The 25095-nt window shown below is 39.2% G+C and overlaps 1 protein-coding gene across 2 annotated transcripts in view; it reads right to left on the bottom strand.

Moving 5' to 3' along the window:
• The window catches only part of LOC117397949 (zinc finger matrin-type protein 4), a 90659-nt gene extending 65828 nt beyond the window's left edge, over positions 1–24831 (bottom strand). For both annotated transcript variants that reach the window (XM_059013592.1, XM_059013593.1), the window contains exon 1: positions 24707–24831. In XM_059013592.1, coding sequence (XP_058869575.1) covers positions 24707–24793 — 87 coding nt within the window. In that variant the 5' untranslated portion in view covers positions 24794–24831. The remainder of the gene's footprint in view (positions 1–24706) is intronic.
• Between the last annotated feature and the right edge of the window lie 264 nt (positions 24832–25095).

Raw genomic sequence — 25095 nt, 5'->3', positions numbered from 1 at the left:
TCACCTCGAGTGAAAGCCGGATGAATTTCATCATTTTGAATTAAGTGCTTGTTTGTTTCATGGAGACAATGGCATGGAGCATGGAGTAATAAACGAAAGTGTGATGCTTTAAGCCAGAATGGGAGGAAGAGTTTGCTTTCACTAAAAACAGTGGTAAGCCTGTGTCTCATCTGCAACAAATCGCTTACACATTGTAGTCTGTACAAGGCGAGCAACCTCAAATCACAACACATTTTCATCTGAATATCCTCCTGGATCAGACCTGAGAAGAAACAAGCTAGCCTCTTTTAAAGCCCGCCTCAGCAGTCAGAAGATGCTCCTTTTGGTGTTCAGTAAAGAAGCTGATGTAACGACTCAAGCGAGTTTTGTGTGTCATGAATAGGGCTCTTCGTTTTCAAGTTCTTTTTGGTCACGTGATGTCCCTTTAAAGTTATATCGAGCCAACTCTGTTTCTTAATTTAAAAAGCATTGATTGTGAAACAAGATCACTAGTTTTTCGTCCCGTAACTTCAATGAGACGATGATTCTATTTCGTTGAAAAAAAAGGCAGCTCCTTATTTTTAAGTCAAACCTAACACAAAAAGCGAGTTCAGTTAAATTGCTTTTCCCGGATTTAAAATCTCAATGACTCGTTGCAAAAATGTTATAACCTGTTTTGCAAATAATAGTTTCCGCTTAATTACGATTTAATTAAATCAGTTTAACTTCACTGGCTGTTTGCGTTCGGTTTGAATTTAAAATAAATAGCTTGTCTTTTTTTACATTATCAATGAGACAGAATCACAATCTCAATCAAGTTACGGGAGAAAAAAAACTAAAGTTTCACAATCAACACTTTACCAACAGTTTAACTGAACGGAGTCTGCTCAATAAAACAAAAAGGGGGACATCATGTGATCAAAAATAAAAACCAAAAACGAACAGCGCTAGGCATGGAATATCGCTTGTGCCAAACGTGCTTATTCAGATGAATGAATGAATGGTTTTATAAAATTGGAGTCTTGGCGCTAGACTAGAGAATGCATGTTGAAATGTTATATTGCAGGTCTAAAATTAATATTATATTGACGTATGTTACGTCTCGTCATGAGCAGGTACTGTAATCCCTACCAAAATAAATAGAGTGCATTTGTCATCCACAAAGCAGCTGAAAAGTATTTAATACACGCAGCAGTAATACAAAGGAAGAAAATAATCCTTACAAAAAAGTGTCTTTTATTTAAAGTGCATAAACAGACATAACGGAAAAGCACCACAGTGTTACATTTAAAGCTTCATACACGGTATATCTACAGTACAATACAAATTACACAGAAACGGTGAGGCTCTGCAATGCTCTCCCTTGTTCTTGTGTATTTTGCTGCCATCAAGAGATAAGAGCTGCTGTATTGCACACAATACAAAAGGAATACAAAAGACATGCTTCACTGGCAGAGGTGTAATCAGGGATTGAGAACACTTTAGTATTCAAAATCGAGAAGCCAAAATGTGTATATTCTGCAGAAAATACAACTGAAAACACGAACGGCATGTTATTGTGCAAAGTAATATTAAAAATACATGTACTGTTTTTTCTTAATTTTCATTAGATTCTGCCATTTCTCATCACAAAACAAATGGAAAAGCTTTAGTCTAATAACGTGCAAAGGAATTCTGGGTAGCCTCCAAATAGGCCCTCGGGGCAATTAAGCATTTATAGATCGATTTAATTGAGGCAACAAGCAAAAAAAAAAAAAATCATTAACCTATTACAATTACTAGTTGAATCTCTATTCATTGAGCTTTATTTTCTGACATATCTAACAAGAACGGAGAAAACTGGGGTGAAATCTATACGGTATTTCACAGGCTTGCTTCAGTGAACGCCACAAAAAGCTCCCCCACAGTCTTTTCAGAAACTTTTCATGCAGGAATAGTTAGCAAGCAAAATCATGTGCAAAAACGACAACAGAGAACCATACAGGAGACACATAGGTAACAGGACATTAAACAGGTAAGTAAATCATAGGGACGTAGTTTATATACAGTGCTCCTTAATTCTCCCACAAGGGTATCCCCTAGAGAGCAGTAGATCTCACCGTGCTAGACATAGTGCTGCTGTTGGAGTTCCTGTCATTTGAACGAGACGTGTGTTGAACAGATGTGTTGGGTGATTTGTTAAGGGCCCCTGGTACTTGTCAAGGAAGCTCCACAAGTATAGACTCAAACCCCAATAGAAGCCTTGATTTCCCAGCCCAGCCTGTGTACAGAGTCCCTTTGGAGGACATTTGGAAGATGTCTTCATAGAGAGGAGAAAGGAGACAGCTGTTCCGAGCTAGAAGCACAGAACATGTATGGCATTTGTGGTTTAATTTTTTCAAAATGTATACTTTCTGAAAGTTTCAAGTAACAATCAATTACCATAGTAGCCTTTTGTAAAAGTGAATTGATCTCTTAATAGTTAAATGCAGGTCTGTTTCTTCAAAAGCCACAAGGCAGCTCAAAAGCAATGATGTGCACCCAATACTGCATAATTAGGCTGTAATTCATTCAAGGGGTTCTGGTGGCATATAAACCAAGAAATGCAGGTCTTTGTTTTCTCAGAAGCAACACAATAGTTCAACGAGGGATCACGTATACCCGATTATGCATTATAAGGCTGCAATTCATTCAAGGGATTCTAGAGGCATATATGAGATTGTGTAATCCTGTTACTATTGTTATGTATGAAAATCTGCAGTTTACATAATGGTATCCCAGAAGGAAAAAAAAAAGATTGCACAATATATGTATGAAATAGTACATTCATATTTTACCAAATTTTTAAATACAATATTACATATATTATTACATATAATTAAAGTGACAAATATATTTATTATATCAAACTGCAAAATGTTACACCACCTCAATTCACTCTAACTAAACTCAGAAAAAAGCATTATGTATTACCCACAAATGCCTAAAACAAACAGAAAGATATATGTAACAGTGTGGAGTAGTGGCTAGGGCTCTGGACTCCTGACCGGAGGGTTGTGGGTTCAATCCCAGGTGGGGGACACTGCTGCTGTACCCTTGAGCAAGGTACTTTAACTAGATTGCTCCAGTAAAAATCCAACTGTATAAATGGGTAATTGTATATAAAATAATGTGATATCTGTATAATGTGAAATAATGTTAAAGTTGTAAGGTTCTTTCACCAAGAACAAGAAGGTTAATAACAATCCAAGATTGACTGCCAAAGATATTCAAAGTGAATTGGCTGCAAGTGGGACTGGGGTTTCCTTTTCAACCTTAGGTCGAATATCGCATGGTGAAGGTCTCAATGGTCGCAGGCCAAGGAAAAAGCCACTCTTAGGAAATCACCACAAGGACAATCGCTTAAAGTTTGCAAAATGGCATTTGAATGATGGATATGAGTTCTGGTCAGTGGTTTTGTGGAGTGATGAAACAAAAATCGAGCTATTTGGTCTCGCTGATAGTCGTTACGTTTGGAGAAAGTCTGGTGAGGCGTACAAAGAAAAGTACACCATACCTACTGTCAAGCATGGAGGTGGTACTATCCTTCTATGGGGCTGTTTTTCCTCCAATGGCACAGGAAATTTAGTTTCCAATACATGGTAAAATGGATTCCATAGCATAGCAAAAGATAATGGCCTATATCTGAAACCCTCTGCTACAAAACTTGCTATAAAGCACAACTGAACGTTCCAACATGACAATGATCCAAAGCACACATTCAAATCTACTTCAGAATGGTTAAAGAAGAATAAAATCAAGGTTCTGGAATGTGCACAAGAGAAGTCCTTGGAATTTGAATGAACTGGAACAATTTTGCATTGAAGAATGGCCACAAAGCACTAAGAATCATGCCAAAGGCTCTTTGACAAATATCCTAATCATTTAAAAGAGGTTATTATTGCTAAAGGGGCCTCAAATAGCTGTTTCTTGTAACTTGCTTTTCCTCATCCACAAAAGCAAAACTTTTGCTACAAAAGATTTTTCCTATAATTCTTTGTTTTCGAAAAATTTCTAGAAATTATAAATTTCCATTGGGGTAAGTAAACTTTTGACTACAACTGTATATATCAATTCCGACAGGGTAATAATGGATATGACTGTACAGTATTGAAGTCTGATATAAAACACATTGCTTGGAGAACCCTTAGGGAAATAAACTGACAGCCCCCATACAAATAGCTGCTGGAAGCAAATGGGAATTGTAAATGGCAAGCTATATCCACTGCCCCTGAATTATTCACAAGCTCAAAGGTGCTCCTGCTCGATCTCCTAATTTGTTTTTGTGGCCGCAAGCTGATTAGCAACAGATAATCGTTTCTGAACAGCAATCCTTGTTAATACTGCATTAGCAGTTTTACCATCCGCCTCACTTCTGCAGTGAGGCAACTGACATTGCACACGTGACTCTGATATTGGAAGTCAATTACTAACAGTTGTTATAAAACATATTGGCCTCAGATTCCCTGAGTTAACTACTTCGTAATATGTCCTTGTTAAACTCAAACTATACTGTATTATGATACAGGCATGTCTTGCCTGCAAATCACTTATTATGTTTCTCTGTCCATTCAGGTCACCTCTGATTTATGTAGGCTATGAAAGTTATAGCAAATGTGTATTTTCGTTTTTTAAACATGATAACTAGGGGGGCTCCCGAGTGGCGGTACAGAAGATTAACAGAAATATTTTGTTCGCTACAACCACACCACAAGTGTGTGCTACTGATGGCAGGTGTTTTAAACTATTCCTGAAACGCAGGGACTTTCACTTCACAACCCGAGAGCATTGCGCGTCCACAGTCTGCCGATCACAAAGAGAAACTGGAGTCTGAGATGAACAGTAGCACTTCTTTCCACGTATGCCCTCGATTTTATCTAACTGTCACAATAACCCAATTTTCAAGCTGGCAGGAAGAGACTGCTTCAATTCCAAAAATGTGAAATAATGTGAAATAAAAAATAAAACAGCCCTGGATTGTATCTTTAATAGCAGTGTATCACACAACCCTGCCCATTACACAGGGTACACCTTCAGTACACCTTTAATAAGATTAGCCACGGCTATGCAGGTTTGAGAAGAGTTGACACAAAAACCTTCAAATGTCATTTATTTTTTTACTGTCATTTTACCTTTTAATCCTTGTGATTTCTTCTTTTCGCAATTGCTCAACTACTGAATATGTTTTTATTATATTATACATCTTTGTTAAGACGCTTACACAGTGTAGAAGAATCAGTTGTCTTCCATAGATATACAGGTTGATCAGAAAGTAAGTTTACCACATCAACCCGTATGTGACACAGGCTAGATTAACCAACATGTTTTTACAAAAGAAGAACATAAGAACATAAGAAAGTTTACAAACGAGAGGAGGCCATTCAGCCCATCTTGCTCGTTTGGTTGTTAGTAGCTTATTGATCCCAGAATCTCATCAAGCAGCTTCTTGAAGGATCCCAGGGTTTCAGCTTCAACAACATTACTGGGAATTGGTTCCAGACCCTCACAATTCTCTGTGTAAAAAAGTGCCTCCTATTTTCTGTTCTGAATGCCCCTTTATCTAATCTCCATTTGTGACCCCTGGTCCTTGTTTCTTTTTTCAGGTCAAAAAAGTCCCCTGGGTCGACATTGTCTATACCTTTTAGGATTTTGAATGTTTGAATCAGATCGCCGCGCAGTCTTCTTTGTTCAAGACTGAATAGATTCAATTCTTTTAGCCTGTCTGCATACGACATGCTTTTAAACCCGGGATAATTCTGGTTGCTCTTCTTTGCACTCTTTCTAGAGCAGCAATATCCTTTTTGTAACGAGGTGACCAGAACTGAACACAATATGCTAGGTGAGGTCTTACTAATGCATTGTAAAGTTTTAACATCACTTCCCTTGATTTAAATTCAACACTTCTCACAATATATCCAAGCATCTTGTTGGCCTTTTTTATAGCTTCCCCACATTGTCTAGATGAAGACATTTCTGAGTCAACATAAACTCCTAGGTCTTTTCTTTATAGCAGAGCCAGCGACAACCAGTGGTCTGCCACGTTGGATTTCCTTTTGGTACTAATATAAAGACATTGAATCAAACCTGCTTTACATATGGCAGCTAAAACTGAATTCACAGTCAAACCGCATTCACACAGACTTATAAAAATTAAACAGCACTTGAGTAGTTGCAATAAAAACCACTCCGAACGATTGCAAACACCATAAAAAAGTAGGGGAAATGGAAGGAAAAACAGGAAAGGAATGGAATTTGGTGCTACTCATTCTTTAAGAATAAACCAGTGAGGACACCCGACAGCCTGGTGGGGCTGTATGCATTATGCAAAAATCAGTTCACTGGCATCCCATGCGTTTCCCTCAGGAGGGCTTGAGTATTACTGCTCAGGTTACAGGTGAAATGAGCTGGAAATGTATCTCACACCCACCATGCAAACCGTTACAATTGCGAATGCAACTGAATGGCAGGCAGTGGGTGTTCAGGTCAGGATTGAGGTGGACTCTCATTCTTGCAGAGCTCTCATTGTGCCAGTATTAAGAGCCACCACTATTTAGACTAAGAAAATAGACCTGGGTTGAGTGTCTCCTTAAAAATAATGAGATTACTGTCTATGCACTTCCAAAGCAACTAGACTTTTTTTTTTTTTTTACCAGAGCTCAGTTAAAGCTTTTAAGAGCATGAATTATTAGAAGCTCCAAATCCTTTTTTTAAGCACAGCCTCAGTACGTGGGCTTGTCATACAAATGATCGCAGCCCCAGTGTCGCTAATAAATCTTCAGCATCACTGTGGCAACTGTGCTAACAATGAATTAATTCAGCTCCATTTGAAGGAATGCGTCTAAAAATCTGCTTAACAAGAGCCTTCTGTTTTTAATGATCAGGGAACATAATATATATAAAAACAACTACACAAACATAATTTTATTTAACATCAAGTTATCAAAGACTTAAGTATAAGTTAAGTATATGGAAAACTACAAAGCGGCGTGTAATGCATTAACATTATTCAGCAGATTTCATTCGAGTTTATGAAGCAAAATTAGTTAATTCTATATGGAGGGTTGATGTAACTTAAAAAAAAGGATGGTGAGTAAGTAGGTTCAAGAAACTGCACAGAGTCCTTTTCTTCAATCAGTTGTTAGGTTTATTGAAATATGCAGGGAGTCTGGTCCCAGGTACAGGACAAACAGAATACTCGTTCTTACAATTGTTGCATGACATTAAATACCCTTCTGCATAGGTGTCTCTCTCCTCCTCTTTCTCTGACACTTAACCAATAGAAAAGGTACAACTCATTATCCTGTTACCATATATTTCATTTAGTGTGAGTGTGTGTGTGTGTGTGTGTGTGTGTGTGTGATCTAGTGTGAAGACCTCTGAACTCAGTGCATTCTCCAGACCCCTGGTGCCACAAAGGTCCATACATCTGGTTTTTGTCATCTTCTTGAGACCCTTTGATTCCAGTGGCATTATCTCTTTGGATCTCTCTGAAGTCTTAGAGCCTGGCTCCTTCTGGTCCCCTTGAAAACTAGCTTTATGACCCCCTCATAAACTAGCTGTATTTTCTAAGCAAAAACCTGTTTAACTAGTTTTATACCCCAGTGGACTCCCCGAAGGGCAAACTTCTTTCATGTCAGGGCTGGAGATCAAAGGACTTGTTTGTACAGCCGTGTGCTGCTGGCCAGCCATTGCTCAATGAAGCTGCTATTATTTCTTGCTTGCTCGGAGTCAATGCAGTGCAAGTATCTATATACCCAGAGTATATAGCCAGTCTTCATCTATTACAGCAGTGCTTGCATTTTTGGAACTAACAGTTTTTTCTATCCAATGTTAAATCACTTTTCAGAAAAATAACATGAATACAGCCGTCATTCCTCATGCATAGCAAACTGCTATTCAATACTTGTTCCATGTTTTCCAACAAGGGTGATGCAAAACTTTTGGCGACAGCTGTTGTTTATGGTCAAACATTTAGCATCACCACAGACTTATAGTATTATTATTACTATTATTATTATAATTATTATTTATTTCTTAGCAGACGCCCTTATCCAGGGCGACTTAAAATTGTTACAAGATATCACATTATACAGTTGGGTTTTTACTGGAGCAATCTAGGTAAAGTACCTTGCTCAAGGGTACAGCAGCAGTGTCCCCCACCTTGGATTGAACCCACAACTCTCCGGTCAAGAATCCAGAGCCCTAACCACTACTCCACACTGCTGCCCACAGTACAGAACTATTCCTTGAAGAATACTATACCTAGCGCTGAAATGACTCAGCATAGCTTGAGATCTGCTGAGAATCCAAAACAGCAAGCAATTGCACATGAAAAGAGAATGCTTGCTTGTTACACATTTGGGTTGCTGGAGTCAGTTAAGGAGGTGGAGGGGGGCTTTGCTGATATAATAGAAAGTGCTTAAAAAAGATGTTAAAGCAATAAAGAGTGTCTATGAGTGGTTAAGGAGAACACTCCACTGAGCAGCTCAATAAAAGCTAAGGACACATTTACCTGACCTCGCTGGATGTATTCAATTATGGAAGTGAGGTACCTAAGCTGCGAAGAGCGAAAGGCTAAGCTGGCGCACTACCCAGGAGATGGTCATATGCCTGCCACCTTTAAATCCAGCTAAGGACAAAATAGTTCTCTTTCAGTGGACTAGGGTTGGAACAATAATCGGTTATTATGATATTATCGGCAATTGATTATTTATTGCACCTAAAAATGATTACCGATAAACTGTAACATCTGCAATATTTTTTGCCATTTAAAGTTAAAAAAAGTTATCTTTCTCTCTCTCGTCCTGTAAACAAGCGATTTGTCTCTAAAGAGACGGTTGGCCTCAGAAGATAACTCTGTCACGTCCTCTACTGTTGGACAAAACACAGGTACAGCTTTATTTAAAAAGCAGGCAAAGAAAAGAGAGTGCAAAAGAGACAGCACCCCTAACTAGGGAGAAAGCAGCAATTAACAGGGTTTTTCTTTTTAAAGATAATTGTGATTATCATGATCTTATAGCCCATAAACAATAGCTTCAGTGGGCATTAGTCCACCTCACCACTTAATTTGACACACAGTCTTTGCTGAAGCTCAGTTACACTATTTTCATCTACCACCAATTAATCCCAAACCCCAGAACAGGTGCTGCTGAAGTGTACACTGTGTGTGCTGGAGTCTGCTGTGGGATGTCCTTCTTTATGTTAAACCAGGAAACTATGCTTCCCTCAGGGCCCTTTCTGGCACTAAAACAATCTTTATTTTGCAGCCTGGCTTCCGGGGGCACTGCCGTAAACAAGCCACTGTCCTTGTTGTTTTTTTGGGGTTACTGACTGACCTTTTGTTGTATCCCACAGGGGCTATCAGTCTATCGGCAGCCAATTCACTCAACTTTCAGAAACTTGGCACATAATGTGAATATACCTGAGGCCCCAGCCAACTCACCCCATCTGAACTCTCAAATCCCCACTGGCTGACAGGCAAGCTCCTCTTTCCCAATGCAGGTAATTGCCTTTTCCATTTGGTTTAATTGCTGAATTGTTCTATACTGTAAATGCGGTTATATATAGAGAAAGTGCACTAGAAAACTAGTGTACTGTGCAGTAGCTGTAGTAGGAACATCAAACATATAATCGCAGTCTTAAATGACTGCATCTTTACAATTTACTAGGGGCAGGTGTAACTCAAATGAAGCTACTGTCAAACAGACCGATATTTATAGTATTAAACGGGATATTGATGGAATTTGAGATCTTTCACCAGCTCACCCTGAAATCTCCCTGTCCCATTTTAGGCTAACCTGTGTTCACACATTTAGACTGAGCAGTCGCATTTGCACCATAAAACAGCGACGCAATGCTGAGATATTCATTTGTGGCTGCACGTAATACCTTACGCATGGCAGGGTTTCCGGATTCAAAAACAATCAAGTGGAGGTTTTATTCCCAGTTGTAATTAAAAAATGAGCCATCAAGGCATACAAATAAAAGATGCTCTCCGGGTTTGTAGTGGAACTGATTCCCAGTTTATGGTATAACAATATTTTGTGAGAATCACCCCTCCTCAGTTTATCACAGCAGCCGTTTCACTTGTTTGATTTCCGATTCCTTATTTCAGTGTAGCTTTTTGGTCCTTGCACAGTAGTCTATTAGCACTGGAACCCATGCAATGTACTGTGGGCAACTGCAAATCCATGAATAGGAAACTAATTTGACAATGCAAGATCAATCAGACATTGTAAAACGCTGTTCAGCATGACGCAGTATGCCCAATATAGAATTAATTTCAGCTAAAGTGCATGCGTGGAGCGCTGTAGGTATTACTGAGACGTGACCGACCCTGAGGGAGAGGAGGACAAGCATTGGAACAGCACAGTGCTTACTGGATCAAGACACCAAAGCAGGCTTTGAATATTCATGTGCTCCCTGAACAGAAAGCAAGCATGAAAATCGTGTTAACCCCCCCCCCCCCCCATTATCATAATACTAACAGACACTGTATGCAATTCACAAGCTGGCAGAAACGGAGTGATTGCTCTGAAACGAAATGCACATGCACAAAAGTTACAGCTTCAGCTACAGTAATAATGCCCTATATTTCAAGTCATGTACACCATGCTCTGTTGTAATGATCTAAACAAGAGCAGATCTTAATATCTATATAGTAATCCTGCTTGTGCTTACCCCGTTTCATTATGAATAAACGAGGCTGATCCTTATATGGTACAGTGACCAGCTGAGCTTGTAGAGCTGTCCCTTCAGTCTGATTAGTAGAGTTATTTCTAGACAGCAACCTTTCTGCTTTGTGGATGTCCCCTGATTGTTTAGCAGACCCTCACTGCACAGTCAGTCGCCAGGCTTTCTACCTCTAAAAAAAACCCCAGATAAACCAGGTCAACTCCCCAGTCGTCGTATTCAGAGCAGTAGAAGACAGCATCATTCATTACACAAAGTGAAGCAGACAGGGTCCCCAGTGGCTCACCTAGTGAAAGCACTGGTGCTTGGAGTGCAAGGTGAGTCTGCAAGCTTGGTTACATTAATGAATTGCTGATCAGGGTGCAATGCATTGGCCTTGGAGCTCCCACTGGGTTAGAGAGATCAATCTGGCTATGAGCGCGTCCGCGTGGTGTGCAGGGTGAGTCATACAGGCAGGGAAGCGCACAGTCGCGTCCTCGGGATTCTGGAGGGATCATCGCATTGGCCTTAGTGCTCCCGTGGGTTAGGGAAGCAAAACCAGAAAATTTCCCTTCATCGCGCTACAGCGGACCCTACTGGCCTGGCGTCCAGTGAGCTCAGGCGGACACCTGCAGGGCTGGCCTTTGTCCTACAGTGTTCGGGAGCTCGCTGACATCCGCTCTCGAGTTCCTGGGTGTAGAAGAAGAAGCTGGCTCGGTTGTGGGATCGGAGGACGCCCGCTGAACCTGTGTGGGGAATTATTGGACATTCCAAATTGGGGAGAAAATCGGGGGCAAAATAATTGGGCACTCTGAATTAAAAAAAACAAAGTCCATACTGGGCTTATAAGAATAATATCAATCTTATGTTTAGTCTGCAAGGTGTTGGGGATGTCTTTTACTTCATACATGCATCACGTGAATTCACTGTGTTTACCTCTTTCATGCAACAAAGAAATGACCACAAGGCAAATCACGGCCACATTAACGTCACATTACCACCTGTTGAGACTGTATTTGCCTTGTCCGCTTGTGGGACTTGTGTCTCTGATCCTAAAGCAAACTTTGCAAGAACCCGCAAGGGGAAACCCAAGCCGGGAGCTCTTCTCCAGCACAGCGCTGCCACGATTTATCAATCTGTCAGCCAGTAATAATTTATAGGCCTCCGGTTGCCCCTTCTCCAGTTGTGGAAACCACTCAGCCCTCCCCTCTTACTTTCTTATTATACAACTGTTCCTTTCCATATCCTGTCATCATCACATGCTTGGAACAATATGTTTTTTGTCTCCAGGTCATGCATTTTGTATGCGCCCGGCTATATGGTTGAGCTATTGCGAATGAGAATTCATTCTCTCTGACGTCAGTGGTGTCACGTAACACTGGATTAAACATTTAGTTTTGTGTATGGCTATGCATAAAAGCATGAACAGGCTCCTAATTCAATTAGCCTTTCCAAGGAGCCCGGGTTTGGAAATGTGCCTGTGGTACTGTGTTGTATTCCCATCTCAATGCACCTGTTTCTGGATGGGATCACGGTGGCACCAGACTCTTAAGAGTGATGAGCAGAGCACTGTGCTCCTATATTTCAACAGCACATTATACTTTGGTCATGGAACTGGTATCTACTGCCTAAGAATTTTTACAGATAAAAAAGCGGGGGGGGGGGGGGGTGGGGGGGGGGCATAAAATGTTGTTTGGTAAAAATAGAACATGCTGTGTAACACTGTTAACAGTCCCAACAACCACTTCCTGTCCTCTATAAAATCAAATCTGTTGTCTTGTAGCATATTTTAATAAATAATTACATACAGTGCAATAGGCTAATTCCCCATTCATTGAGGGCTGGTTTAAAATCAGGCCTACCATCACAGCCTACTTTAGCTCCCATTGGACTTTTATCCACGTCACTAAACCAACCACCACAAACTCTGGCAAAATTCTTAGCAGACAGGGGGGTGTTCAGGTCACATGATCTCTCTCTCTCTCTCTCTCTCTCTCTCTCTCTCTCTCTCTCTCTCTCTCATTAGAATAAGTGAACCCATGTGACAAGGAAGTTTCAATGCTACAAACCACTTTTTTCCCAGCCTCTTCCAAACAGGTGAACTACTAATGATTAGAGATATTTTTTTCCCCACGAGAATGACAACAAAAACACACATGCATTTCCACAACAAATAAAGAAAAATAAAACACCACTGTAGCTCGAAGGGATCCAATTCATTTTACCTTTAGAGTTATTTAATAACCTTCAGAATAGATGGATAGATTGCAACTAATATGTTGTTTAGAGGCACAGATCTGTGCTTGCTGTACAGATCCATGCTTGTTGTAAAATATCTGTTGCTGTTTAAGACCTCATTATGTAGAAAAATAAATAACTGTCCGAAGCAGTAGAGGTGGACATAAAAAAAAAACATTCACAAAATTGTAGGAGTGTTAGGTACAGCATCTCTACCACCATCAGGGCCATCCGTTTTCACAATCAGTGCACTTATGATCCATCAGTGGGTCATGCAGCAGTCTGTGTGCTGGAAGTGATATATATTTTACTCAGCAAATACCCTGCGGAAATTTCCACTCGACCACTTCAAATTGTCTCCGTTGATGAGCAGTTAATTGCAACAGGGTTTCTAATCCCATTTTCCTGTTACAAATAGGACAGATAAGGAAGCCCCCTGCCTTTGAAACATTATTGTATTTCTTAATCAGTGCAGTATGGCAGGCATACTCTGCTATTTAGGCTAGTCTATGATCTCTATGATCTCTTATAAAAGTTTCCAAGGGGATTTTTGCATGGTGTTTTTTTCAGGTTTCCCATGCTTTTTTTCCACACTGCTATGCATTTTCCATAGTTTAACCTGGTTTGCCATATTTCTTACCATACTTTTATAAGGGAATGTCCTGGGAGGATTTGGCAAAGGAAATAGGTCACGTTATCCTATACAGGTCTCATAATAAATGCTTTTCCATGTCTACAAAGTCACATTATTACAGTGAGATTAAATGATATAGACATTTGTGTCAGACAATTGCAAAGCCTAACATAAGACTAACTTAACAGACACCAATCTTAATACCACTGTCCCTGAAATTATATTTTGCAGCCCTCTTTCCATTAGTTCAGTGGTGTAATCAAGGTGGTCAAGAAATCACCCGGGGGGGGGGGGGGGGGGGGGGGGCTTAAAGGTAATGTTCAGATCATGAACAGAGACTACCACTGAATAAATGAAATCAGAATACCATTAGCAGCTAATGTAACCCCAGAGTTGCAGAGCTACAGTCCTGTTGTCTTGGTGTCTTCATGTTTTAACATTCCTCTCTTGAAGCTAACAAGTCTTTGTATGAGAGCAGCAGGGATGAGTGCAGTGCCTCTTTACTGATGCAGAAGAGGGCATCAATGTGTCCGTATGGTAGTTTAGACACGTGTTTTGAATGAAGGGGCGAGCATATTAACCACAGCTGCTGACACATGAAATAACAACGCGTAGGAAGACTGGTGAAAGCACTAGCCTGAAACGATTGTTTTTTTTATTTATTTTTTCCCCATAAGCAGAAAGTATGAAATGCATAGTCTAATAATGGGCAAAGTATAGCGAACTGCAAAATTATAGCAACAACAATTAGACACGCTCACACTGCATGCAAATGCATGGTACATTTTCAGTTTTCACATACTTTTCCCCTGGTTATAATATGCATTTACCACAGTTATAATGTGCATTTCCCATAGTTATAATATGCATTTAACATAGTTATAATATGCATGTACCATAGTTACAATATGCATTTACCATAGTTATAATATGGTTCTCTATGTTTTTAATGTGTTTTTTTACACTTTGCTATGCTTTTACTACGAGACACACAATTGTTCAATAAGGATATGTTAAAGGTTCATAAGGGTTCACGGTACACACTGATAAAAGCTTTCAGCCTAATCAGTACTTCATGGGCCATAAGCATTGATCCGTAATCAATCACGTATGTATTCATGTGTGATATTAATACCATTATAATAATAGCTTCCTTCGATCAGAATGTTCCACTACATTCCCAGCCAATTACACGGCTGTAATACCTGTTCCATGGGGTCTTATTACCTTTACTATAATGCTGTATTACTCTGCTTTATGACTGGAAAAAGACCACCTTAAAGGTTATTACAGAGTCGCAATGAAAGCATGTTGGTTTGCTGCTGATGGAAACAAATGGGACTGATTTCAAATTGACTTCATCTCTGCCCTCAGTGGGGTTAGTTAATTCATTCCAATAATACAAGCATCAGTGCCCTTTATTCTATGGATTTGTGCTAGCTTAATTCAATAAATGGATAAGGATTACACAGAGAGTACAAAAACTGATCAATATTGGGCTGGTTTTAAAATATGCTAAAGCGCTAAAAAAAACTGTGAAAGAATACAAAATATCAAAAAATAAACAGAAACATACATCACCTTCTTAAACTTTCCAATATAGAAAAAAAAAACACCTACCACAACTCAATGTAGAATTTTAATGTGTTGATTAATACAAGTTGTATCTGTAAAACCAATGCCAGCATGTTCTGATGTTCAGTCCATAAGAATGAATTGGTTTACAACTGCATTGGTGTTCTCCACAGTAAGAGATGAGGCTACCATTTGTAGAATGGTCCCACAGTATTTCAGCCACTGTGCACCCTTTCCAAATGATCTCCAATCAGTGGCTAGCAGTGGCACTACAATGGCAATGCAACAGAGCTGCGCCGAGGGGCAATGGCAAAGCACAAAGCCATTGGGATGAGACTGCCATCGGCAGAATGATACCACAGTGGAAAGGAGACTAAGTGTGGCTGCTCAGCGCTTGACACAAGCTATACAAATCTGCAGACATTCAGACCATCACCATAACCAAACACAAATGGAGGGAGCACCTCCCCAGAATGTGGCCCACCTGAGCTGCATTTACCCCCATAGTATAACTCACAGCAAACACTGCTAGCGCTGCAATGCAATATAAGCACCAAACAGACAGGGTGCTATCAGGACCATTGCATCACCTGTTAAAGTATTAGTTCCCAAACCATTGTGTTGCCGTGGCTGGTACAGCTGAGGTCTGCTAAAGGCGAACAGAAGTGCATACACTCGCATTATAATAGGATCACAATGAGATTTTTTTTTTTCTGTATAGGTGAGCTTTATTTCTTTCAGTTTGGCTTCAGGAATTAATCGGCACGGGGCAGTGCTGTACCTGTCCCAAATAACGTTTGTAGTCTGTGCTATCAGCAGCCTGCTGAATTGGTTGCGCAAGCATGACTGCTTTTTAATTTATTTCTGCAGGTATTTGTTGTAAGGCTGGGATTTAAATCCAGACACGGGGAATCAGTTTCCGTGAGCCCTGACACTTCCCACCTAAGCCTGATATTTCCAAGCAGTTTATCTCGGTTGCCACCTGTTCCCGTCTATTCTTTTTAGCCCGCTTTGTTAAAGCTGTTTGGTCAAGCATGACATTCCTTGATTTGAACATGGCATTTCCCAAGATATTTGTAACATTTTTATTCCATGTCACACTATGTTTTTTGACAGTTAACATTTTTTTTAAATTTGGTCATACTACCCTTATAAAAATGTCCCATAGCAAAGTGTAATAAAGCATGGGAAAGCATAGTTAGGGCATGGTAAAGACTAACGAAGTATGGTAATGCATATTAATAAACATGGCAAACCAGGGTAAACTATGGTAAAGGCAGACTAAAATAACCATGGAAAAAACATGAGAAATTAAGAAATGTGAGTGTTCAGATTATCCATTATATGGATTTTAAAAAAAGATGTGGTTTAATGAAGGTATGAATTTAGACTTAAATTATAAATATTACTGCACTTTAAATATTTAATGTATTTAACCAGGAGATTTACCCATTGAGACAGAGGTCCTGGAAAACAAGAGAACAATTACAATGTACAAACAGCGCAATACAAACATGTATAAAAACACCACATAATTATAGACAAATTGATAATATTTGAATAATGGCTGCAAATTATTGTGAATATCAATAGTTTGAAAGGCTTGCATAGGAGTAACAGCTGACTAACAGATATTTTGTTGTTATTACGCAATGATATTCCTAGTTCTAATATATATATATATATATATATATATATATATATATATATATATATATATATATATATATATATATATATTGTTTGGGGCAGCAGTGTGGAGAAGTGGTTAGGGCTCTGGACTCTTGACAGGAGAGTCGTGGGTTCAATCCCAGGTGGGGGACACTGCTGCTGTACCCTTTACCTAGATTGCTCCAGTAAAAACCCAACTGTATAAGTGGGTAATTGTATGTAAAAATAATGTGATATCTTGTAACAATTGTAAGTCGTCCTGGATAAGGGCGTCTGCTAATAAATAAATAATAATAATAATAATATAAACTGCCCTAATCCATGATGTGTCACGTGATCCGCCTGAACAAAACCATCACGACATTTGCTATTGGAGGAAATTCCCCATATGACTCGTCTGGATGAAATTTGCCACACAGCAACACGGCCACGCCAAGCTTAACTTCACTTTCATTGTAAGACTGGAGTACGGAACGTGGTGGTCCTACATCACAACCAGTCGATGATAGTCAATGGGACACCGTACAGACATTAAGGTCATGGTTTATTGAATGTTTGAGGTCGACCTGCATCCAGCAGTCAATCTTTAAAAAATAATTAAAGGAATCCACTTGTAATAGGTCAAATGAAAAGTATTGTGGATACTCAATTTATAGAAAGAAACACGTTTGTAGTTAAAATCTATGTAGAAGGGATTTAAATAAATATTACTGCGTACACTGCTCAGCACAGCTGCAAGAGGGGCATGGGACCTTGAGCTTGGTTTGAACACACAGAGAGAAAGTAAGCTTGCAAAAGCAAGGTTTACCTTCACACACACACACACGTTTAGGCAAGATATATAAGACAGGTATTTGAGAAGCAATGTTTGATTAGGTAACTAAAGACTTCTTAATTTCTGCTTATAACTAGCGGGCTCATTATTATGTCTAATGATAACGTATGACTTTTGGAATCAATAAAGGAAACTTGTTAAATTCTGCTTAAATCCTTGTTTTGTGCGCTCCTTTACAGACATAATTTAATTTCCTTACACATTGGAAAACCAAATTCACAACTAACACAGGACAGTCTCGCAATTTTGTTGAGAGCCGTGCAGCTGGAACCTGAATAAATCTGCCTTGATATTTCAAGGATTTGAAATGTCCCATTTGTAAAAAAAAAAAAATGTCAATTAACATCAATATAAAAAAAATAAAGAAAATTGATTACTTACTCATGCATATTGCAGGGGCATAATCTGAATGAGTTACAAATTGCTGAAATCTAATTTCATATTGATTCTACGAAACGAAAAATTACAGGTCACAGTAACCTTTATTAATCTGCATACAAGTGATGGATCTACAAAGGATGCATCAGAAACACATGTGCACAGCTGGGCACTAGCAAGTCAATATTACAATAACCAGCACCTGGTATTAGCAAACAGTGCCATGGGTTGACATTTCATGAGAATTAGGTTTAAGTTAAATGATGTTGGAAGCTGTAAAGGGAGATCTACGTGGTGTCTCAAAAGGTTTTCGCCATCATCCTCTCATTAAAGGTAATACAAGCGAACGCACTATTTTCTCAAAGTGGAATTTGATCTCTGCCTGTTTTTCTCTTTTATTGGCAAACAAACCTCCCACATGCTCAATTCCAAGTCACCTCCTCTTCAGCCTCAATGAGTTCCGAACAACTGCATTCTGGAATGAGTAAAGTGAAGGTTCCAGACAGCCTGAGGAGAGGCAGTCAATCCAGTGTCACAATGAATACTTTTCAAGTAAATTGCTTGTGCACTGTAGCTTTTTTTTGTTTTGCCATTTCTTTTTACAAGACAAGATAATAGGCGTGTAGTCAGGTGGACTGATGTAGGCATTAGACAAAACATTCATCTACTTTTTCTGAGACTGCTTTTCTACTTCAGCCAAATAACTATATACGTTACAACTCAGCTAACTGAGACAATGGATGAGGTTGTGAGTTCTGCAGTCATTATGTTGGATAACCTCGAAGCTAACTGGACTCTCATGGTCAATTTTGTTTCAGGCTGCCTAATTTGGACATTAGTTATGAACATTTCAGACTTATGAACAACCTCCATTGCCAAGGGGTTCCTAACTCTGTGGTAGCATTCATTTCCTCAGCAGGTGTCCGTGTGTCGGAAAACTGTGACCTGGGAAATAAATATTGGGTCAAATATAGAGCTGCTCAATGAATTGATTAATCAGTGATCGATTGCCGTGGCTTTTATTTATTTATTCATTCATAGATCGATTAATCACCCTGGTGCTCTATTTTGATCCTCACGCATATATTATTTACTGTTTTGCGTCTTGATTCTTAAAGTGTTCTCAATTACTGCTGATCAGTGTTTAAAGTGAAGACCTGTAGCTGCCTAACCCACTAGCTCATTCCTCTAAGAAAAAACTGTTTTTTGTTGTCCAAGACTTCACATGCGGTTATGGATTCTACTGACCCAGAGGTGGCCCATTTGGGAAGATCTGCTGGTGGTCTGTGACTGGAGCCCTGTTTTATTTAAATAACAGTGGTTAAGGCTATCCCACACAATGACAATTTACAGTAACTGTACAGTTTTCACATATAATCGTACGCTCCTCATTGTAGCTCCTCCACACACTTTCAATTATCCTATAATACAGTTTGAGCTCCCCTTGGCCCCTTGTTCTACAGCGCTAGGGGGGCTCTACTTAGCGATTTTGCTTGTTGATTGTACCCCTCATAGGATTTACAGAAATTATTTTGTTAGTTCAAAGTATTTTAAGATATGTTTCGAGACACTTCAAAAAAAGATTGTGAGGAGTCAAATGTTCTATTCTAAAAATTCCGAAGACTTTCCTCCCAGCTGTACCAGGACTGTAAAACGTGGCATTCCTGCTTTGTGTTCCCTCCCATGCGCCTTCAGTGCAGCCCTGAGAACACCATGCAGCATTCATGCTTGGTCACCTCCCAGGAACAAGCAGATGTCTGGATGGCTCTTGAAAGAAGCCTATCCTCTTGATAAAGCCAACAGCTGATCCAGTCCAAAAGACCTTTCATCTACTGATGTATTACCTTCTGTGCAGAAACTCCACATCAGAATCAATATGGTATAAAATCTCGTAGCACGGAACCTCCTGGGAGTTATCCTGCATCGCAACAAAGGTCTGAGAAATAAATATTAAGCAATTTAAATAGCTCCCCCTGGGGCCAAGTGATATGCACCTCTGCTCAATGCAAAGCTGTTGAATGTTAGTGATGGGAATAGGTGGGAGACATTAACATCAATAAGCAGATCGTCCGCAATGACAGATTATTGTCTTTTTGTTTTTTGCATTGTTTGTTGAACCTGAGCTAAATGATTCAACAGAGGATTCATCATTAACGGTCATCTATAACGTTCCTCTAATTCCTTCCAGGATCTGGTGGTGTGCATCTGTAATTTGCACATTCTTGGATACAGAAGCACCTGCCAACCGAACATCTGTTGTTCGCCTTATGTCAAAGTCTGTTGTGAATCAATATGACTTGAAACAGGGAGACGCAGCTTTTATATATTACAGAATACATGTCAATACTTTTTTTTTTTAATCAGTCATGAGAGAGACTCAACGCAAAAACGTGTTTGTCCTTATTATTATTATTATTATTATTATTATTATTATTATTATTATTATCATTATTATTATTATTATTATTATCAATGTGCATCCACATAAATGACACAGCAATTTCCTATGTGTTCTAATACTGTATGTTAGGAGTTTGTTTTAAGATGTCACACTTATGTAAAGCACAGCACCTTGTCGTGGAAGAAAAAAAAAAAACATGGATCTTTAAACATGAACAATCCTCACATTGCAATGGAATAGGAATAGGATTCTACATTTCAGACAGGCATAGTGCAAAAACAAATTGAACAGTGCTGAAGTCTGTATGATTGGTACTGCAGATCTCAACACCGTTGCTAATCAAGTCATTACAATTCTATGCCTGCCAGCGTTTAGATCAACTGATGAATCCCAGTATGTTTTAACGTCGTACGAAGCATTGCTGGTGTCCTTTTCAACTAGCTGTGCTCTTGTCAAGAGTGTCTTGGAAGCCTTTACAAGAGGAAGCAGCGAGGGTCATATCAAGTTACAATTGGGACATCATACACAAGCTGGAAACATCAATATTAAAACGCGTTTTACAAAACATGAACATACCGTATGCAAGTCAGAGAAATCCCTGAGTAAGAGCTTAACAGACCATGCTTTATTAAAAAATTCTGTGGATTTCAGCCAAGACAAGATCATCTGGTCTCAAAAACTGTCCAACCCTACTGGGACTTGGAAGCCAACTTTGGTCACCGTTGAAGTAGTTACTAGGAGAATGATTTGGTTAAGTTTACTGGGATATTTCGGAAGTGTGCCAAGACTATGATTAATAAACTGTGATAAGGGATTAAATGTCTGAGCAGGAATGGAAATAAGGCTCCCATTGCATAGCAGTTTGATCCAATCCTGATTTTACGCTAAGACACACCTGAGCTTGTTACCTCTACACTGTGGCTATGTGGGGCAGCAGTGTGGAGCAGTGGTTAGGGCTTGGGACTCTTGACCAGAGGGTCGTGGGTTCAATCCCAGGTGGGGGACACTGCTGCTGTACCCTTGAGCAAGGTACTTTACCTAGATTGTTCCAGTAAAAACCGGGTAATTGTTAAAAAAAAATAATAATAATGTAAAAATAATGTGATATCTTGTAACAATTGTAAGTCGCCCTGGATAATGGCGTCTGCTAAGAAATAAATAATAATAATAATATTCAAGCGCCTAGTTATACCTGGAATGGGTGGAACTGTTATGCAATAGGAGTCTTATTTCCAATCCTGTGTCTGAGTGTATACTATCACCTGGAAGATCCCTGAAGCTGACCTGCAACAGGGAGATGCAGATTTTATATATTACAGACTTGCCCTGCAGAAACGTGTAATTCTAATTTCAACACAGACGGACAGAATCTAACACCGACAGCAGACAACTATGGGCAATCACAGTACTGAAAAGGCTGAACATTTTTTTTCACACCTGCAGTTTGGGTTACTGTCTGTTTTGCTAAATATAGATTTTATAATTCAGTAGGCATAGCTGAACTGCAGATGGCGGTATGAGATCTGTTTTTCCTGTACAGTAAAGAATACACTTCCTAATCCCACACAGAAATACATTTGAGGTATAAATAGTGTATAAAAACATGAAAAGCTGCAGCAAGCCTTTCAACCCTAAATGATTTGTTTGAAGAGTTGAAGAATGCGAAATTAAGTACAGTAACTCCTTTATTATACATGAGAATAGGACAAGAAAAAAAAAGGTTTTTGGCATGTATGTGTACACCCTACCTCAGACTGGCACTGGGGGTCCTGTAAGGTTCCAACGGGATTAGGTGATAACATTAGGGGTTCAAATAAAACGGGACCTTGCGGTCCCTCCAGGACTGAATGTTACGTCACAAACAGTAATAGTTTTAAAATGACTGAAAATAATAATAGACCGTTGCATCCATAAACTAATATTTAGCGCATCCGGGGGGGAATTTGCATTGCTAAATTGTTCTAGTTTATGCCAGACCAAAAACAACATTCACCAGTTTAGCAACTATAATTTAGGACAAGTGGAGTTCCAAATTATTTGACGTAAGCAAGAGTATTTTTAAAATGCTGTTGAATATTTTATATTACCGTCATCAACAACAACAACAACAGCGCACGAGGTTAGTCTGGGACCTCGAGGAATCACTCAATAAGTAAAATTATTTGACAATGCATATCAGGCGTATGGGTTTATAAATGAATAATCAATTGCATTTTTTTTCCGGCAGCACAAATCAATAAATACATATTACATACATTGAATGGCATTTTTGAGTGCGTGCTCCTCGATCGTATCATGCGTCACACAACTTATAACCTTTAAAAATTGTAATAACATTTTCCCCACAGGTAGAATAACCGCTGAAGCAACCCCTCTGGTCAGGGTATTATATTATTTATTACGAATGGGGAACAAAAATGCTGGATTAAACATATTACGAAGTCGAAGCTGTGATTAAATAACAGTACCGGTAGGCTACAGGTCAATTAACCCCCGACGATGCTTCCCCTGGTTACTGACGTCAGAGGGGCACACAAAGGTCGTTACACTGTGTATGTCGTTCGTAAATAGAAAATTATTTGTGTTTTGGTATTCGCGTAGATAACCTTTTTTTAAAAGGTATTTAGGGTTAGGTATTTATTTTATTTCTTTAGGTATTTACTTTTTCTACTAGTATATTATAGTATTTTTGACGCAAGGACTTGTGCTGTAAAATATAGTACTGTACAACATTAAAAATAAATAAAACCAATGCAATACCAACCCCTGATAATGAAGTTTATATTGTATTTTTTTTTTTAAGGGACAAAGTACACATTTTTAAAATGACTTATAGAAAGCGCAGAATAGCTAGTCCAGTTATCGGCCACTATATATATATATTTGCACTCTGCTTGGGCTGCAGTTTTTACACATAGACCCATAGGTCGCCATTTTCACTAAAATGTTCATCTTAAAAATGCCATTTACAAAACTGTGCCCAATAAAACAAAATGACACGTCATAAAAGCCTCTGACGCATTACTATAATTTACAACACTTCTGACAGCATCAGCCCCCATCCGGGGCACAGGAGTAAACACGCCAGCTTGCTCAGAAAAAGCATTGCCAGTGTCCACGCGGTATGGCAATAGCGCTTCACAACGCCAAATGTATTTAAATCATTTCAGTACCTTCAATAGTAGGTGTATTAAAGCTATCAAACTGAAGAAGAAAAATACGGAGTAATTTCACAATACTGGAACCAAATGTAATGGTATAATAATAATAATAATAATAATAATAATAATAATAATAATAATAATAATAATAATAATAATAATAATAGAAAATTAAATATGATTTTCTTGTTCCTGAATAACATTGTGTGCCTATGTGTATTATCCAAGAATAAATGTTCCATTAGTAGTAATAGCTGTAGTAGTGTTATAAAGAAATGCTAGTCGTACAGTCCTGTCTAAATATGTAAACTACAGTTACAGTTTGCAATTACAGTTTTTATATCTAACGTCTTTCTTTAATTGCATTGATATTGTCCCCGATCCTATCACTACTAAATAAAGTGCCCCAGCCTCCCCGTTTTTACTCTGGGCACACCTGTAGGTTATACAGGTCAATAGATTCAGATTTCAAAGATGCTGTCCGCGAGAGCGCCTGCTGAACTGTACAGCAATAGATTAGAATCTGTCAAGCCTACAGATTTCAAAGACGCTGTCCGCGAGTGCGACTGCTGAACTGTACAGCAATAGATTAGAATCTGTCAAGCCTGCAGATTTCAAAGACGCTGTCCGCGAGTGCGCCTGCTGAACTGTACAGCAATCCAACTCTCTGATGGGCTCTTCACCGCACGCACTGTGTGGATTTTCCATTGCCAAAGTGTGCTAATGAGATGCTGAGCCTGTCGTTGCAGGCTGTTGCAAACTCTTACTCGTGTTTTTCTTGCGGTCTAGTAGTATTTCATGCAACAAGATAAATCACGTATCGTGTACATGCACGACACAGTATCAAGGTTTGTAGCCCACACACTTAGTTGCGTGAAAATGGATGTGTCCAGACATACATGTTACGTGAATGGCAACTGACGTCTTCTTAGTTCCTAGCGTGCAATGCAGCACTTTTCAGCTTGGATTTAAATACAAAAGTCCAAACTTATACAGACAGCACGCTTCAAATCACTTTCATTTTATATAGCTCGTTACGACAAAAACACGCTCTTCGGCTGAAGTGCTGGGGTAGAAAGAAAACATGCTAGTTTAACCGTTTTTAATGGTGTATTGATACAAAGTGATATTTATTGCGGACCTACCTGTAATTCCAAACTGTAGTCCTGGTACAGGTGAGTAGGGAACACCTTTAACTGATGCTGCACTTGGAGGGAGACGGTATAATCCATTTACTAGCGAGGTAAACTGCTTGTTGCTACTGTGAGATTCTTTCCACAGCTGCCCGTGGTACTGTAGTAACATCGGATGCTACGCCCCGCCTCTCTCGCTGCTCATTGGCTGGTTGGCAGTACTCCACAAAACGCCCACCTCTCAGCTCAAACAAGGTTTCATGCGTTGCTACCAGTTGTCTGACAGGTCGCTCATTGCTAACAGAGTACCAGGTCCAACAAGTAGCATCGCCGTGCGCCACTGGGATGAAAAAAAAATAAATAATACAATGCAAACAAGCAAAAATAAATGTATGAGCAGT

The sequence above is a fragment of the Acipenser ruthenus genome, chromosome 46, assembly GCF_902713425.1.
Source record: "Acipenser ruthenus chromosome 46, fAciRut3.2 maternal haplotype, whole genome shotgun sequence".
In the NCBI taxonomy this organism is placed as follows: domain Eukaryota; kingdom Metazoa; phylum Chordata; class Actinopteri; order Acipenseriformes; family Acipenseridae; genus Acipenser; species Acipenser ruthenus.
This window is presented reverse-complemented; position numbering and strand designations above follow the sequence as displayed.